Source organism: Phoca vitulina, unplaced genomic scaffold, assembly GCF_004348235.1.
Source record: "Phoca vitulina isolate PV1807 unplaced genomic scaffold, GSC_HSeal_1.0 scaffold40, whole genome shotgun sequence".
NCBI classification, from domain to species: domain Eukaryota; kingdom Metazoa; phylum Chordata; class Mammalia; order Carnivora; family Phocidae; genus Phoca; species Phoca vitulina.
Window position 1 is genome coordinate 19,892,117 of NW_022589743.1, and position 18,285 is coordinate 19,910,401.

The 18,285-nt window shown below is 44.3% G+C and overlaps 1 protein-coding gene across 9 annotated transcripts in view; it reads right to left on the minus strand.

The window, feature by feature from the left end:
* Positions 1-9,606: 9,606 nt before the first annotated feature.
* NF1 (neurofibromin 1) overlaps positions 9,607-18,285 on the minus strand; it is a 281,702-nt gene continuing 273,023 nt past the window's right edge. For 4 of the 9 annotated variants that reach the window (XM_032428720.1, XM_032428715.1, XM_032428713.1 and 1 more), the window contains one exon: positions 9,607-13,275. In XM_032428720.1, coding sequence (XP_032284611.1) covers positions 13,133-13,275 — 143 coding nt within the window. In that variant the 3' untranslated portion in view covers positions 9,607-13,132. The remainder of the gene's footprint in view (positions 13,276-18,285) is intronic. The other 5 variants (XM_032428722.1, XM_032428717.1, XM_032428718.1 and 2 more) reach the window with 2 other exon arrangements.

The window sequence follows — 18,285 nt, forward strand, 5'->3', positions numbered from 1 at the left end:
TGGGTTATCCAGGTGGGTTCTAAACACAGTCACGCATATCCTATAAGAAAGAGGCAGGGGCGCCTGGGTGGCTCAGTCGCTTGGGCATCTGACTCTTGGTTTTGGCTCGGGTTGTGCGCACGCTCTCTCTCTCTCAACTGAATAAATAAAAAAAATCTAAAAAAAAAAAAAGAGGCAGAGGGAGATCTGACACAAACAGAAGAGAAGGCAACATGATGACATGGGGCAGAGATCAGGGAAGCAGCCCTAAGCCAAGGAATCCTGCAGCCACCAGAAGCTGAAGAGGGAAGGCCAAGACTCTTCCCTTGAGCCTCCAGAGCGAATGCGGCCCTTGATTTTCAGACTCCTGGCCTCAAGAAATGTCACAGAATACACTTCTGTTGTTTGAAGCCCCCCGGTGTGTGGTAGTGTGTCACAGTAGTGTGGGTCCCACACAGCTGGGCTGGACACCAAGGTCTGCTCTGTTCGCCCTATGATTCTGCACAACTTCACTTCTCTGAGCCTCGGTGTTCCTGTCTGTAGAGTGGGGATAGGAGTTCCTACCTCGCAGAGGTCCTGCAGGTTTGTAATGAGAAAATGCATGTGACGGCCCCGGGGCGTGCCCAGCGTGGAGAGGTCTAGAACCAGTCTGAAAGGGGGAGGCATTTCTGATTTTCAGGTAAAGGCCTTGACTTCATCGTCCATGTTGTGTGGAAATGGGGCAGGATCCAGTTTCTTCTTGCTCACAACCTGCTGTTTTGGTCTGTTTTTTATTTAACCATGAATAATTATGGCTCTGGAGAGGAGGAAGGTGGTGTGAACTCGCTTGCTTTCTTCACCTGTCCTAAAATATGCTTGGTCCGCAGGCAAGCCTGCGGGAGCAGCCGGCACTGCCGGGCGGTGCCAAGGCCGGGGGGCACCCAGGTGACAAGGCATCTACAGACCGCGCTTCCTTTCCCTCACCGTGGGAACCTTCCCCGACCCTCAGAAGGGAGCAGAGGGAGCAGGCCCAACCCATTGCTAACCTTCCTTCCAAGATTCTAAGAAGAGTGCCCAAACCTTACTTATTCTTCCCAAGTGAGTTCCAAATCCTGTCACCAGTGGCAGGAATGGCTCCTAACGGTGGCTTCGGGCCCGGGGCACCAGCTCCGGATTCCTCTAGGGTCGGGAGGCGGCCTCCAGCCCCGGGTCTCATCGACCGGAAGGCCCCTCTCCGCGGATCCGCACCTTGCCGGGCTTCCAGCGCTCTCTGCTGCCCCCTAGCGCAGGAGAGAAGAACTCCCAAGTCCTCCGCGGGAGCGGCCGAGGCCTGTCTGACAGTCTGACCCCAGCCGGGCCCTCTGTTCTGGAAGGCAGTAATGCCCTCTACCACACTGTCCGTTTCTTTCTTTCTTATTTTATTTTATTTTATTTTTTTTAAAGATTTTATTTATTTATTTGACAGAGACAGAGACAGTGAGAGCAGGAACACAAGCAGGGGGAGTGGGAGAGGGAGAAGCAGGCTTCCCGCTGAGCAGGGAGCCCGATGTGGGACTCGATCCCAGGACTCTGGGATCATGAACTGAGCCGAAGGCAGCTGCTTAACGACTGAGCCACCCAGGCGCCCAACACACTGTCTGTTTCTTGAGCATGGGCCTTGACTCCAAGACACTGACTCAACATAGAGTCGATCGATGAAATGCCTGACTTGTCTTACGCATGTTCCCTCTGCCTGGAACGTCCTTCCCCTTCTCGTCTCCACAGCCATCCCTCAGACGCCACCTCCTCCAAAAAGTCTTCCCTGGGTGAGTTGCCCTCACCGCTCTGCTCTTACTCCATGCAGACTCTCCTAGAGTGTTTTCGTGGTGCTCCGTGATGCCCTGCCCACGTGCTGACCTTCCCCTGGCCAGGACACCAGGCCCTCTGCGTCTCTGCTCTTCGGGACCTCAAGGTCGACGTCATTCCAAGACCAAGAAGGGAGAACTGACGTCAACATCAGGGCCATGCTCTCATCCGCTGGCTCCCGTGTGATTGTGTGCACGTTCACTCGGGTGTCTAATGTGCGTGTGTGCGCACACACATACACATACGTACTGTTAAAATACAGATCACAGATTTTACCATTGGAACCTACCTTCCTGGTGACCTCGCTGACCGGCATACCTTTGGATCTACTTTCTTCTTCCTCAGAAGACCCTTCCTCCGGCCTCTGTAACAACCGAGCTAGCCCTTCCTGGGGCCTACTCCATGCCAGGCGCTGGGCCAAGGGCTCGGTGAACCAGCTCTGTTGTCTCCAAGAGCTCCATGAGGGCATTTCTTTATTAACTCTGTCTTCAGGTGAGGGAAGTGAGGTACAGGGGGGTGATGTGATTTGCTCAAGGTCACAGAGCTGATACCTGTGGGAGCCAGGGCTTGACTCTAAGCTGTCTGGCTCCAGGTGCTCTCTCTCTGTGAGGTCTCATTTCCCCCCTCTGCTTTCACCTCCTGATAGCACCTGAGTCTCCCTGTCTTCACGGAGTGAACTGCCCCCCCCCAGCAAGGTGTGCTCAGAGCATCCATGTGTCTCTGCTGGGGAGTCGGACTGAGAGCGAATGTGTCCCAGGGGCCTTTGTTTGTCTTGCAGGTCTCAGAACACACAGGCTCCTTGGTCCTGCCAGGCCCGGGACCACAGCCTGGTCAGCACCAGGGGATGCCACCTGCTGGCATCCTCCTACTTCCAGCAGGCCCGCAGATACTCTGCACTGTTGGGAGTCTGGCAGGCCCATCCTGGGATTCTGCTGCTTTTTGTGGGAGGAATGTGATGGGAAGGCCAAGAATACAGGTTTCCAGGTTTCCTGGGTGGTTCGGGTCCTGGGATCGAGCCCTGCATCAGGCTCCCTGCTCAGCGGGGAGTCTGCGTTTCCCTCTACCTCTCTCCCTGCTTGGGCTCTCTCTTCTCTCTCTCTCTCAATAAATAAAAAATCTTAAAAAAAAAAAAAAGGTACAGGTTTCAGACTCAGAGGGCTTGGGATCCACATCATGTCTCAGCCACCTGTAAGCCATGTGACCTTGAGAGAGAGAGAGCACAAGCAGGGGGGAGGGAGAAGCAAGCTCCCCACTGAGCAAGGAGCCGGTTGTAGGACTCGATCCCAGGACCCTGGGATCATGACCTGGGCCGAGGGCAGACGCTTAACTGACTGAGCCACCCAGGCTTCCCTAATCTCAATGTTCTTACCTCTAAAATGGGAATAATCCTATCTACCTCACAGAGTTGTAAAGACAAAATAAGATCGTGTGAACCTTCCCACCTCAGTATTCTCACAAAATACTAGTGTAAACACGGACTAATGTTTGGTGCACATAGTGCTTTCTATTGGTCGGCTCTCTAGTTAATCATCATCTTGGAGTTGAGACTCATGTCACAAGGTGCCTGGAATATTTTTTTTAAGATTTATTTATTTATTTGAGGCGGGGAGGGGCAGAGGGAGAGAGAATCTCCCACAGACTCCAAGCCGAGTGCAGAGTCGGACACGGGGCTTGATCCCATGACCCTGAGATCACGACTCAGGCAGAAACCAAGAGTCAGTTGCGCAACCGACTGCACACCCAGATGCCCCAGAAGATGCCTCGGATATTAACAAGGGCTCAATAAATGGGGAAATGGCAGGCGGTGTTGCTGTGCTAATTATCAGCTTCCCCCCTGGGGCCCCTCCCTTCAGGGGATCATACACTCTGCTCTATGGAACTCAAAAGTAGCCATGTGTGATGTGCTTTGGCCGGTGAAACGTGGAGGAAGTGTGACTTATGGATAGACTTAGGAGCCAAAGCATGGTTCTTCATGTCTCCTTGTCCCCTGCCATGGGATTGGCAATGTCCCAGATAGATGATGCTTGTCAGCCTGGGTCATGGAATAAAGGTGAGATGGGGGTGAAGTAGAGCCATTTGTTACTGAAGGGTAACTGAGTCCACCCTAACTGTCACAGGAGGAGGGATCCTGGTTATCCCAGAGGCCTGGTGATCAGAGAGCCAGAGACTGTCAGGATGGGGACACCGGCCCGCCAACCCCTTTGTCTGATCCAAACTCAATCCTTGACTGTTGGAAAACCCAGTCTCAAGAGGGAAAGTGAGTGCCCAAGATCACAAAGCTTTTTGGTGGCAGAGACGGGACCCTGGCCTAGGGGGCCTCTTGGCCCCCATTGGTGCTCCTTCCCACACAGAAGTGTTGGGGCAGGAGCTGGGGCAGGTGAGCCTGGAGTGACTGATGTAAAATCTCAGGCATTAGGCTAAAGCCCCAGCTACTGATCTGCCACCCCTACCTGAGAAGCTTAAAAACCGAAGAAAACAGAAATCTAAGGTGTCCCCGTTTTGCGGAACACACATCTGGGAGGGGTGTGGGGGCTGGGAGCTGGGCTGGACAAACCAGGATCGCTGAGATTTAGGCCTAGAGAGTGTGTCAGGTTTCCTGCTGGGAACTGCCCCCCAAGAGTGATACTGCATGGGAGGCACAGGATGGTCACCTTGGGGTGGAGCCCTCCAGAGGCCTCTAGGGAACAGATTGAGGTGTAGTGGGTTTGTTTTAAGTAAGCTCCATGCCCAACATGGGGCTCAAACTCACGACCCTGAGATCAAGAGTCACATGCTCTACCGACTGAGCCAGCCAGGCCATGTTTAGAGGGGGCTCCACCAGGGAGCCTGGCCTCCAGCAAGGGCAGCCCAATGAGCAAACAGCAAAGCTGCAGAGAGGACTCCGCAGCTCCATCAATCTGCCTCCCTGGGGAGAGGCCCGATTCTCCTGCGCTCCCTGCTGTTCAAGGGAGGTAAGATCACTCCTTAGAAGCAGCTTTTGTGTTCTAGACATCTATGTATAAACTATATCAATATATATGTACACATATATAAACATAATTTGGGATCAACCCTCATACACGGTTTTTAAGCTCTTGACTCTATTGGAAGTTTTCCTTCAAATTTAAATATTCTTTTTAAATATATTTTTTAAATTTATTTGAGAGAGAGAGAGAGAGCACAAGCAGGGGGAGAGGGAGAGGGAGAAGCAGACTCCCTGCTGAGCAAGGAGCCCGATGCGGGACTTGATTCCAGGACCCTGGGATCATGACCTGAGCCGAAGGCAGACGCTTAACTGACTGAGTCACCCAGGCATCCCCAAATTTAAATATTCTTTAAACCCATTTAAAAAAAAAAGATTTGAGAGAGAGAGGGAGCATGAGCAGGGGGAGGGGCAGAGGAGAGAATACTCAAACAGACTCCCCACTGAGAATGGAGGGGGCTCAATCCCAGGACCTCAAGTTCATGACTGGAGCCAAAATCAAGGGTTGGAGGCTCAGCCGACTGAGCCACCCAAGTGCCCCCTTTAAACCCACTTTAAAAGGCTGCATAAGGAGGCCCTGTCAGCTTCCAGAAAGTGCTGGATGAATGTAGATAACTGAGCCAACATTTTGGTTGTCTCCAGGTGTTTTGATATTATAAATAATACTTTGATGGAAGTCTTAGCACTCTGATTACTTATTTCTCCAGGCTAGATTCCCAGATACAGTATGACTGGGGCAAACAGTGTGGATGTTTTTAAGGCTAGTGGTACAGAAAGGTGATGTCAAGTCCACGCTTCTCTCCTGACCGGCACCAAGTATTAGTTAGATGTCTTTGCTAATTTGGCAGATGAAAATGATATTTCACTGTTTCTATTGGCATTCTTTTGCTGACTGGGTATGAACTTTTTCATCGTATAGTAATTAGCAATTGGTACAGTATTTCCTTTCTGTGGATTAGCCATTCATGTCCTTTGCCCATTTTTTCCCCCTTTGTGGGCCTTTTCTCAAAGTTGATTTTAATGAACTCTTTCTAATGAGAGCAATTTCTTAGTTTGTTGGCCTTTAAATTTCGGGTGTGAGTTCTTTGGACATGAGGACATTTTAAGCATAACCTTTAGGATTTCTTCCACTGCTTTTAGGCTTACATGGTCCTTCCCTATTGTGAGTTATTGATGTTCGTGGCTGACATTTCTAGCTGTCCTTCTGAATAGCTTTTTCTGATCCTTGTGATTTATTTTGTGGAGCAGTGTGCCAAGTTCTAGCAGTGACTTTGAGCAGACGTGCTGGCACATCTGCCCTTGGGCCTATAATTACTAATGCAAGACCCTTCAGATGCTGGGCTGTCCAAGCCGGTAGCCACTTGTAACTGTTTACATTTAATAAAGTGAGTTCCTCAGTCTCAATAGCCACATTTCATGTGTTTGACAGCCACGTGTGGCTGTGGCCACCATGTTGGACAGTATGTATAATGGAACATTTCCATCATCCCAGGGAGAGACTGGGCCGGGCTGCCTGAGCTCTCCCTCTGCTGTCTGACCGGTCCTTTGCTGCGGGCGCCTAGGCACGCTGGAGCGCTAGAAATTGGGCGAGCATCGCCCCCTACTGACCAGTGGTGGACATGTAGCAAGTTGGGAAATGAGTTTTTGTGGCTTTTATGTCAATGAGATTTGGGGGTTACTGGGGCTTTTTTTTTTTTTAACTATAGTACATTTAGGACCTTTTTGCTTGTTCCACTCTATTTAGTTTAATTGTATTATCAGTCTTAAATACTTAAAAATTTCTATATCTAAGTTTCCAACTACCCTTTTTTCTTTTTCCCCTTAGCCATGCTTGTTTACTCTCCAAGATGTACCCTAGGATCATTTGTTAGGATCTTGATTGGAAGTGCATTAAATCAGTAATTTGGGAAGACCTGGAACTCTATAATATTCAGTTTCCCCACCCAGGTCTGTGGTTTGTCTTTCCATTTCCTCAGCTCTTCAGGCCGGCCCCTCACAAGTCAGCCTGCTGAGCAGTGTTGTGGTGGACTGAATCCACAACAGAGGAAGGAAAATGAGGACAACACAGTGACTTTTGTATAAAGCAAAATTAATTCCTCTAAAAGAATTCCCCCTCTCCCTACCCTTTTGGGATTGAAATTGCTTTTCCATTATAAAAAGACTTTTTAAAATTTTTTTACTTTTTTCTAAACACATGAGTTGACAAAATACATTTTGGAAATTTCATTGATAATGTGAAATCTGAAAACCTGGATTACAGTTTTTAATAGGCCTTTACTACATAGACATAGGTCCTTTCCATTTTGGTAGGGACTTTTGCATTGGGATTGCTACTGTGAATGGGGTCCTTTTTTCTATTATATCTATTTCTATAGTTCCCTGATAATGGAGAGCCTTAAGTGTTATTCAGCAACCCTCTGCTGAGTACCTTGAGCAAGCACGACCCCTGTAGCTGGAGGCTCAGAGTCTAGCCCGGGGAGTAGCAATGCTTGATGACAACACTGTTCACGAGAAGCTGTTATAGAACCAGGAAAAAGAAGTGCCTGAACAGAGCCATTTCCAGGGGGTGCTTATGCTGGAGTTCTTCTGTGAAAACAAGGGGTCCAATAAATGCTTCCTCCATGAATGAATGAATGCTGCCAACTCAGAAATTGACTATTTTATTAATGAAAAAAACTGTTTTTTTGTTTTTTGTCTCCTGTAGAATCCTAGAAATAAGTATGGGGGGTGGTACTGGGGTTTTTGCTTAAAGCATAGATCACCTCATTCCTCTCTGCCTTCCATCCACAGATTACTAAATTGATAAGACAGCATCCCTTGGGACACCTGGGTGGCTCGGTTGTTAAGTGTCTGCCTTCGGCTCAGGTCATGATCCCAGGGTCCTGGGATCGAGCCCCACATGGGGCTCCCTGCTCCGTGGGAAGCCTGCTTCTCCCTCTCCCACTCCCTCTGCTTGTGTTCCCTCTCTCGCCATGTCTCTCTCTGACAAATAAATAAAATCTTTAGGGAAAAAAAAGAGAGCATCCCTTGCTGTCAATTTCTCATTTTACTTAGACTTTGGGCCAGACTCAAAGATACAGAGTACCCCTAGTTTTGCTGTTCTGGGGCTAGGGCATGTTTTTATGGAGTTAAAATGTAGAAAATTAGGGTGCATTGCCCAAAGTGGGACAAAAGAATGGAGGAAAATAAAGAACAGAATGAGTGGATCTCTTTTCTGGTGTGCTGCTTTCTGCCTCGATGTTGTTCTGCTCCCTGGGCCAGGTCATCCCCAGCCTCAGCTGCCTTCTCTATCACCTTATTTTCAACTGCTCACTAGGCGGAACTCCGCCTGGACACACTTCTGGGTTATTTCTCAAGTCCCTGAGGGTGTCCCAGAAAGCAAAAGTCTGTGCAAAGAAAAATGGACATGGGGCCCCACAAAAGATAAATAATATGGTCCATGTCCTCAAGGAGCTTATTGTCAAGGGATGGAGAGGTGCGGTCCACGGGGTTATTACCCCAAAGGCATCCCTAGTTTTGGCTACCATGTATTAGGCCCCAGGAAGAAGACAGCTAACTGCATTATGCCTGGGCACCCAGGGCAATCACCTCAGAGGCTTTAAACCTTGTCTGTCCCTCCCAGGACCCCATCCCAGAGTCTGGCTCTGCCTCAGAAGTTTGGGATGGGCCCAAGAAGTATCAGCAAGCTCTTCAGGTGAGGTACACCTGCTTTCTCAGTCTTGCCGTAAACGGACCAGCACGAATCAGTTTCATGGTTATAGTCTTTTATTTAATGCCAGACACTGTTATCCTCCTAAGGCCCAGCTCTGTCCGGGCTACAGGGTTTAGGCTGGATTCTTTCTCCATCTGGGAGTAGCCCACATAATGGGGTAAACAAAATAGTAAAGCTCGTGGAAGCTGAGCCAGAGAAAGTGTTTTCCAGTGTTTACATGTGTAGTGTCATGATAGAGTCTGTTGAGGGAGAGCTGAAAAGTTGCACTGTGGGGTGCTAACATAAGGCCCTCTGACTGCTAAATCTCGGGGTGTCCTGGCATTTATAAGTGCTCATGTTAAAAGAAGTCAAGACAGCTTATCCCAGAGAACAAAGTCACCCCTCAGCTTGGCAGGTTGTGAAAAAGCATTTGATGATGGGTTCAGGACATGCAACCCCAAAATATGGCACCTTGGCATATTGAAGATTTTAAGCTGAAGGAGTCTGAGAAAATAGTGGAGGCATGCACTAACCTTGTCCCTGCCCTGAAAACCGGACAGAAAACCCTCCTGTGAGAGGCATCCTCCCTGTGCCCAGAAAAGAGAAGCGTCCTTATCTCCAAAGATAAGACAATGGCAACACGTGGGCCTTGCTAAGCTTCCCCCCGGTTGACTACACTTACCTCCTCCTCTCGGACCTATCACGTTCCTCCACGACCGCCCACTCTTCATCAGACCTAGCACAGAAACACTCAGGGTTAACAGTTTCTCCAGGTCTTCATTTTCTGAGGAAGGCTCCTGTGTCACGTAAACTTGTATGAAAACAGAATGCATCTGGGCTGTGTGCTTCTCTTCTGTTGGGCTGTCCCTTGTCAGTTTGATTTTCCGACCCAGCCAGGGACCCGAAGAGGCTCAAGGAAAACTCTTTCCTCCCCTACACATTTCACCAAGATTATTTTACTTTTAGTTTAGAGAGGCTCTGGAAATAGAAAGGTCTTTCCCACGGACGGGCTGGGGGAGGGAGGAGAACCCAAGGCATCCTTAAAAGAAAGGAAATGGCCTTGAGGTTTCAAAAGATGAGGAAGAAGTGGTGGTGGGGGGGGAATGTGAAAACAGAGCTGAGGCATGTGAAGAAATTAAACAACTCCCCACATCTTAGAGCAGATTGAATTTACATTTTACTTAAAAAAGAGGGGGTGGAGTACATACACAGGGAGGAAGATGGGGTGGGGAACAACAGTGATCTGAGATGGAGTTCTACAATTTTCCCCTACAATGATCGGTTCTGACTGTTGGGCAGTATCTCTCCTGCTGGCATACAATATTAACAAGGTTGTAGACGAGGGAACTGCCAGAGTCTAGGCCCAGATGGAAAGGAGAGGAAGTTACCATATACAAATGTAAGTTTACAATACACAGCATTTTCTTTAAATGATGGGACGCAGTCGCAGGAAGAAGTTAACAATACTAACACGAGAATAATCAAATTTTTGTTATCCATGTACAGCAACTAACTGCTTTACAAAAAAGCAAAATAATACAATATATCATCACATGTATTTACAGTGTAGTAAATATACTTTTCTGTCAAATTTTACACAAACTATTTACAGGTGAATATACTGCTTTAAAAAAAATTGTGTGGCTGACATGAAGAGTGAATTTTTGTATAAGTCCATTGCATAACATTGAATAAGACATGCCTCATTATGCCTGGAGGGTTGGGAGGGGTGTAAAACAAAACGAGAAAACAAAGGCCAAACAAACTGAAAAACCCTAAAACCCACTAAGTAGGAGGGAGGGCTGCCAGCTTCCATCCTGTGGGGGTGGCAGCTGACCGCTCAGGGTGGCGTCCTCAGAGCCGGGCTCAGGACCGGCACAGGGCTGGCATTCAGTAATGAACATGTTAGTCGAGTGGATGAAGGACAGAGCCTCGCCGCTTTTCCCCAAAGCCAGTGAACCGTATTCTCAGTGTTGGCAAACAAGGGCCCACCCCTGAGACTAGAGCAGTGATAAAACAGGTGGGTTATGTACAATGAAAACGTAATGAGTTTATGTTTGCCTCTTTAAAAAAATCAGGGGGAAACATCCACAAACCCCAAACAAATGACTTCTAATGTTCTGTATAGAACTTACATTGGATTACGCAAAATGGGAAACCTGCTCTGAACTTCAGATTTCTCGTGCAGATCATGGTATGAGGCCTAAGTGTTTCATTTCTCAGGGGAAGCATACTGGTGAGACTTAGCTCATGTTCACTTTAGTTACCTGGAAAGCTAGATTTTCCTCAAAAGTCGGAAGTTCTCTAAACAAGGTAAATTTTAAACCTTAGTAGGTTTTCAAATTTCCAGGATGTACTGGTCAAAAGTGTTTTTGCAGTTCAAAGAAGGCTCAATTTTGATTTGTGCAACGCTGATCATTTCATGAGGTACTTCAAGTGAATTCATTCCATTCATTACACTGGAGGGAAATAATGAATAAATTTAAGAAATAGCATACCTTGGAAAACTTGTTATGGAAACATCACTATTTTTTAACAGAAAACCTTTGGCAGTTTCTCTATTTTGATGGGAGAAGCAAAATAGCATAACAACACCCACCAACATGCACCAAACCAACCAACAAAGAGGAAAAACATGGAACCACAATGATTAAAGGCTCACATCTGCCTTTTATTCCAGGATCCAAGAAGTTGCGACACCTTCCCAGAAGCACTGGGTTGCGGGAGAGCCAAGACCTAACAGCAGCTTGGCATCGGGATATTAAGGATCTATTTCTAAACTCAATTCTCGTCTCAGCGTCTTTAGAGTCCTAGCTGCTCTGTTACTATGAACATTCTACCCTAATGCAGCCTCTACAATAGTTAAAAACAAAAGTTTAGTTAATTGCACCTGTCTTCAATATTTTCCAACAATTCTACATCAAAATAACTATTAATACTAAAGTTTTTTCCTTTTATTTTGGCAAATGGTTCTTACTTTTCCCAGACTGTAAACAAATTAAAAAAATTAAATTCTTGTTATTTCTGAATATCAAAAGCAATTTTATTTACATTAACATATTACATTGTTACTGTGTGGATAAATGTGAAATGTGTTATATTATTAAAATCAGAACACTTCAATGTACCATTATTTATTGATTTAGCTGTGGAATTTAATTTACTGAAATCCACTCATGAAACAGCACTACAGGAAGCAGCCCCCTCCCCAGGTGTCTTTTCCCCTCCCCAAGCCATTACATTGGAACATAGAAAGGGAACCTGGGAGTAGGGGGATAATATCTTTTTGTAATAAATATGGTTTAGATCTAAATTGGAACATCCAGATACTACTAATATGCTCACTGAAGTCAAACCATTCTGCATACTGCAGGTACCACAAAAAAACTGGATCTGCATTACTATGGAAATTCCAACACCATGATAATCCATACCGTTTCAGTATAGCAGCAACTCTTAAGGTCCCCTATTGTCATCCTAACGCAGGCTGACCAGTCCTTTCACAGTGATTAAATGCAATTCTATCAAATAGAACCCCAATGTTTTGCTAAAGAGATTCCTGATTTTTTTGGAGGGGAGGGAGATTACAAGACACTTAAAATACATGTTATCGAAAAAATTTTTGATAATATACACCATACTCTGTGTTTCTGGGAAAATTATTAAACAAAATAAAAGCATCAGCTACTCTAAAAGTCACGTACCATTCCATTTTGCTACGGAGCTAATGCAAACATCTATGAAAATTACCTTCAAGGAACAATTTTCAACACTTTGTTCACTGATTACCCTGCTCAGAATTATTTAGCAAAGAAGAGAAGGAGGGGGGAAACATATAATTACTATACTTAGTATAGTTTTGGCTTATAAAAACAAAAAACAACAACTTTTAGTATATTTAAAGATTAAAAGATAATCAACTGGAGAAAAAAAATAAACTAGTTTGGATGACTGAGTTTGGATAAGGCCTCAGAACCCATCGCTTAATTCGGTAATGTTAAGATATACGTGGTTATGCTTATTTTCCTGTAATTATTGCTAATACTCAAGTGTTAGTACTTCCTAAGAACTCATTACAAAATACTAAATCCCTCCACCCCCCAAAGTACCTTGCCTGTGGCTTTATGGTGTGAAGTCACTGAGGCTTGACCTCTATGGTTCCTTCAGTTTTGTAAGGTAAAAAAAAGTCCACAGCTAAAAGTCAGATTAAACATACTGGGGTTATAGTATTATTTCTTCCATAAACTTCTATCTTGAAAAGTGTGTAAATAAGACTAACACTTTACTTTGTATGATGAAGAAGGGGAAACAGAGAAGGCAGAGAGCTCTGTGCAAATGGCTTTCATAGCTGGTCAGTGGTAGCAGTATTCGAGAATTCATCCTCTCTCACAACTGGGATGTTCTCAGTGCAAGCGTCCTGACCTCCCACTTTCTTTGCAGTTGTTCTGAACACCTGCTTACACCAGACACACCAAAAGTAGAAGGAAAAAAAAGTTAAAGAAAAAGCAGCATTAAATTTAGGCAATGCTTCCAAGAGTTGATCATCTGGCAACATGGCAGACGTGGGTGGGCTCATTATAAACATGAAGTGCAGCATCACAGCACGGTGGTGAAGGGGTCACTAGTGACGAGCCCGTGTGAGTTAAGTCTGTTTGAAAAAGGAAAGAAAGAAAGCTTCACACGATCTTCTTAATGCTATTACGTTTGAAACTGCCAGCGCTTCTTTGCTTCTGCACTTGGCTTGCGGATCCATGGCGAGTTCGTCCACTGTTACAGTGCCCGGTGGTGGGGGAGAGTTCAACGTTCTCCTTGTCGATTCCTGGGGAGAAGCAGAGCAGCCCGTTACTCCCCCTCCTCTGGAGTTACGCCCCAGGCCTGAATCTCATGCTGCGGATGCGAGATACAACCTGGCGAATTGTTTTCCCATATTTCAAAAGTCAACTGCTAGGATGTTTACAAAGACCTTGCCACACAGAAAACGTCATGTTTTGTTAAGCAAAACTTGCTATCACAGCAGAAAAATAGCGTAAGAAAAAAAACTGAGAAGTTGCAAAGGAAAGCTAGAGGCAGGCAGGTTTGAGCTGAATGAAGGCTAGCAGCCACCAGGGAAGACTAGGGCTCCTTCCTCCACATTATACCAGAAGCTTCCAGCAGAGGTCAGCTTCTAGCCACATATCCTTACTATACTCTCCAGTTGCAGAAGGTACTGAAATTTGTCATTTCAAAGAAACGAAGATACTTTTTTTTTTTAAATCATAGTGCCTGTCCCAAAGGATCTCCAATATTTACTGAGAAAATAATATATGACAAAGGTTATATTGTAGAATCTTTGCTTTAACATTTTCAACTATGGCAAATCCCTTCATGTTCTGCACCTAAAAGAGATGTCATTCATTTCTTTCATGGAGAAAGACTTTAACCTCCAAAAATTGGGCCCTACCGTGAATTTTAGAAATAGTCCAAGCAGTAACCTCATAAAAGTAACCAGAAGCAAAAACAAAACAAAACAAAACAAGATACTTTTTGCCCATTCGATTAATAAAGATTGCAAATTAGATAATTAACAGAAGAGTGGTTATCCCAGGGAAGCAGTGACTGGAAGGGGACAGGCAGGTGGTCTCTTGGGGTGCTGGTAATGTTCTCTTTCTTGATCCAGATGTTGGATTTTTAAGTGTTTACTTCTTAAAAGTTCACTAGGTTGTAAACTTGATCTGTATACTTTTCTGTTACACTTCAATAAAATTTACCAAAATAATTAGTGCTTATAGCCACCTGTGGCATAACTTGGTGGGAGAGCAGAAAGCTGGAGAGCACTTTAGCAATTTATATCAAAACGTCAAGTACTGTTTGATATTTACTGATACAGAAAGATGACCATAATTTTGAAGGAAAAAAAAAAATCTCACATACAGAAAAACATCTGCCAAATTTGTTACTTCTGGATGGTGTTAATTCAGGTAATTTTTACCTTATTCTTATCATACCATTTGAATTTTAAAATAAACATGAAATCTGAGAAAGGAAAAATACTCATTTGGGGACAAAGCACCATTTCAAGTCAAAAAGTATTTACATTATAGAAAATGGACATAGATCCACACATCTACTTATTGGCTCAAGAGCAGGAAATGGATTTGTGATGATCTAGGAGCCACACATCATTTAGGTTCAGCCTTGCATTCAATTCAGAGTGTAAGGCATCTATCTAGAGACATGTGGCCACATTTCCATAGGCTCAATAAAGGTTTGCTGTCTAGAACTTATCAAAGGAACAGTGGGCATTTGTTAGTGCTTCTCTATGAAAAAGTGCACTGGGCTAGGGGCTGGATGCAGTTAAACAACGCCCACCACACCTCTTGAGGAGCCAAGCACAGTGGACCGGCATCTCAAATCTGTTCTATTCCAATCATATGTGTGGAAAGATGAATGGAAGAAAGGATACCACAATGGTCACAGAACTTTTCTCTGGCTAACAGAACTCTGGATGATTTTTATTCTCTTCTGCATATTTATTTGCATCTTCTCCAGAGTGGTTTTTTAAGAAAAACAACAAAATTGAAAGGAGGCTGCTCATCACCTCCAGCGTGCCCTGAACTCTGTGGTGCGTGTTTGCGCAGGCTCTCTCCGTTGCCTTGCCTGAGTCTCCACAAGATAAATTCGACCCATTCTTTCCTCATCTCCATTTCCTTCACAATGCATTCTGCTGCGTCCTGCCAGAGCTACTGTCTCTCCCTCTCTCTCCCTGCTTCTAGGTGGCACTTATATTTCTTACATTCTGCCTCTGCTACTACAACTTGTGTATACATCTTATTTCCTATATGACAGTAAAAGCACCTAGAAAAGCAAAGATCATTTATTATTCATTTTTATTTTCTGGTAAGATCTAGTTGGTATCTTTTTCAGTAAATATTGGTTGAACTGAATGCTTCCATTTTTAAACGTGATCACTGTTGTAATTCAGAGCCTCAAAGCATGCAACCCCTGATCTCCAGGGTGTGGTGCCACATTGTGAGTGGAAAAGAAAAAAAAAAATTTTTTTAGCTTCCTCCATCTGAAATTATCATGAACTTAGTGCATCTGACTTTCCATTTCCTTAAATCTGCATGTGGCCTACAAGTTCAAGTCCACAGTTCCACATGTGGGTTCTCTAAAAAGACAAGGGTTTGAAACAACTAGAAGATAGCCATCAGGAGGCGCCCAGTGTGGCCTACCACGAGGAGGGACTGTGGCTCTCTGCCAGCAATCTGCCACCCTGGGGCTTGTTCTTGTGTGCCCACCTGTGACACGGCCTTGCCACCATGAGACTCCACTCCCTCGGGGGAGAAAGCAGTCATTACGCTGCAAGGTGGCAATGCTTTCGTTTGAGGACAAGGGCCTGTTGCCCACTGATATTCTTAAGAATTAAAGTTACAGAAGTTGGGGTCACATAGATTAAGTCACTATGGTGAAGATTTCTTCAAAGAAATACTAAGGATATTCTATTTTCTGTCAAGCAAATAACCTTCAGACCTCTAAATAAAATTTTAAAAGCCTTATTTATTTCCTGTTAAATGTTAAGGATAGAAAGCAAGGTATAAAGTTTTACACATATGAGGACCTCTACTATGTAAAGACAAGACACCAGAAGAAGATGTACTAAAATGTTAATAAACAGTGATTATCTTAGAGCAGTGGGATCATGAGTGATTTTTTTCTTCTATTCTTCTGAATTTTCTAATTGTTTTCCTAATGAGCACGTGTTCCTTTTGGTAAAAAATGTTAGAGTATCACTGACTTAGGCCCATTGCTCATAGCCAAAAGCTTCTATGCTATGTGAGAGGTTGATGTCCTACTTCCACTCTCAAATTAATTTTCATCTCAATTCTTGTTTTTGTATGTGTGTTTTCTTCCTACGCAGTGACCCAACTCTATAAACCACACACAGGTAAATGTGGCGTAACTGATTCCCAACATCACAGCAAAGCTGTTTTACTTTAAAGATCAAAGGAGAAGCTGACATAAACATCGTGGAGGGTCATTAAGGAAAAAAATCCATCAAAAATGCATTATATTTATACCGAGGTACAGCATCTTGGAGAAGCCAAGTTGGTAAGAAGCAGCAATCATAGTGTCCAGTTCTGCCACTTCTGTTTCCAAGCATAATTAGCACGTTTGAGAATTCTGGCAGCAGTCCTTCTTTTTGCCCTCTTCGGTGAAATCTAGAAACCTCTCTAACACCCTAGTGAAGGATCTGGTCTTAGCATTCCATAGGAAGAACTCTCAGATGGTCAGCCAGACTGCTCAAAGGCAGACAGAATCCACCCTGCACTGGCAGGGGCTATAATTTAAATTAGGGAGCAGACCCTGGTGTTGCCTCTCTGAGGCTTTGTACTCTGGTCTCTCTTAGGCCCCTAAGTACTGGCTCACCCTTCTGACCCTCAGTAGGCACAAAAGCAGAAAAACCCCATGAGGTGATGTAAACCCCGAGGCCACCACCTAAATGAAACAAAGGTAAAAACTTCTGTGGTCCTGATTTCCTAGTTTAAGTTCTCCCACAGAGGCTGTGGTCAAATGTGCAGCCAGTTACAAACATGCAGGACAGAAGAAGCTGAAATTCTCTACAGCGGTGCATTAATAAGCATTATGCTTCAATGAACTGTGGTGGTTCCTGAGAAGATGAAATCCCAAATAAAAGGTGTTGTTGGCCAGAATTTAGTAAATCAAGTGGGAAAAATGATTAGAGTGCATGATAGTTAATTGAAGTTGTATGTCTATCTCCTCTGCTCGAACATGAGTTCCTTGAAGGCAGGTATCAAAGTTTATTTATTTTGACAACTAGGGATAGATCCAGCCTGATGAATAATAAACCACTTCATTTTAAAAATTCACCTAATTTTTAAGCACCAAAATGCCTTTCCCAAACTGGAACCTAATACTTTCATGAAATAATAAAAGGATGGACTCTCTTTCACTTCTTCAGAAGCTGAAGAAAAGTGGGTTAGGTGACTTGTGAGAAGTCCCACAACAAAAATAAAAGACGAGTAACTCAAATCTCACACCAGCTGTACAGGAGCACTGGTAGGTTACCTGACTCTGCGCTGCTTAGCTGATTACAACTATACTATGGCAAACCTGTCAGAAAAGTCCTAGGACATATATGAGAAGGGAGACCAGAGCGCTCATTTGTCACATACAATGATGCAAATGCGTCAGAAGACCCAGGTTGGAGTCTTAGTGGGATCAGACCCTAATTTGGTTTTAGTTCCTAATCTGTCAATTAAGGATAAGAGTAGATGTGCCTATTTCAAAGGGTTGTTAGAGCATTCAGATAAGATAATCCATGTGAAGACCTTCTGCACATAGGTAAAATAATTACTACACAAATCAAGATGCTCCTAATACCTGAAATAAAAAAGACCAAGTGACGTACTAAAAGGAGTATTAGAACAAATGCACAGGACTTGAATTTCACACTAGAATGTGTACCTAAGCTAATGTGAACAAGCACAAAATATAATAAATCTTAGAAGAAAAGGTAACTATAGCTTATTCTTATGGTACAGTAAATACCTTCATGGAGACATGTTAATTATGTGCTTAGAAATATTTGTATTTTAAGCTAGATATACAAAACTGTAGCTATAAGAATTAACAAAACTTTTAATGTACTTTCATCAGTTGCCAATACTTCTTTTTGTATTTGGTCTAATCTTTTTGTATAATAGTCACAGAAGAGTAAAAGAAGACAAGGCAGCTTTTATAAATTAGATAGAAGTGTATCGCATTTTTTTCTTCTTAGTCCTTAGAGCTAACTAAAGACCATATTCCTTTTTTTAAACATAGGTGATAG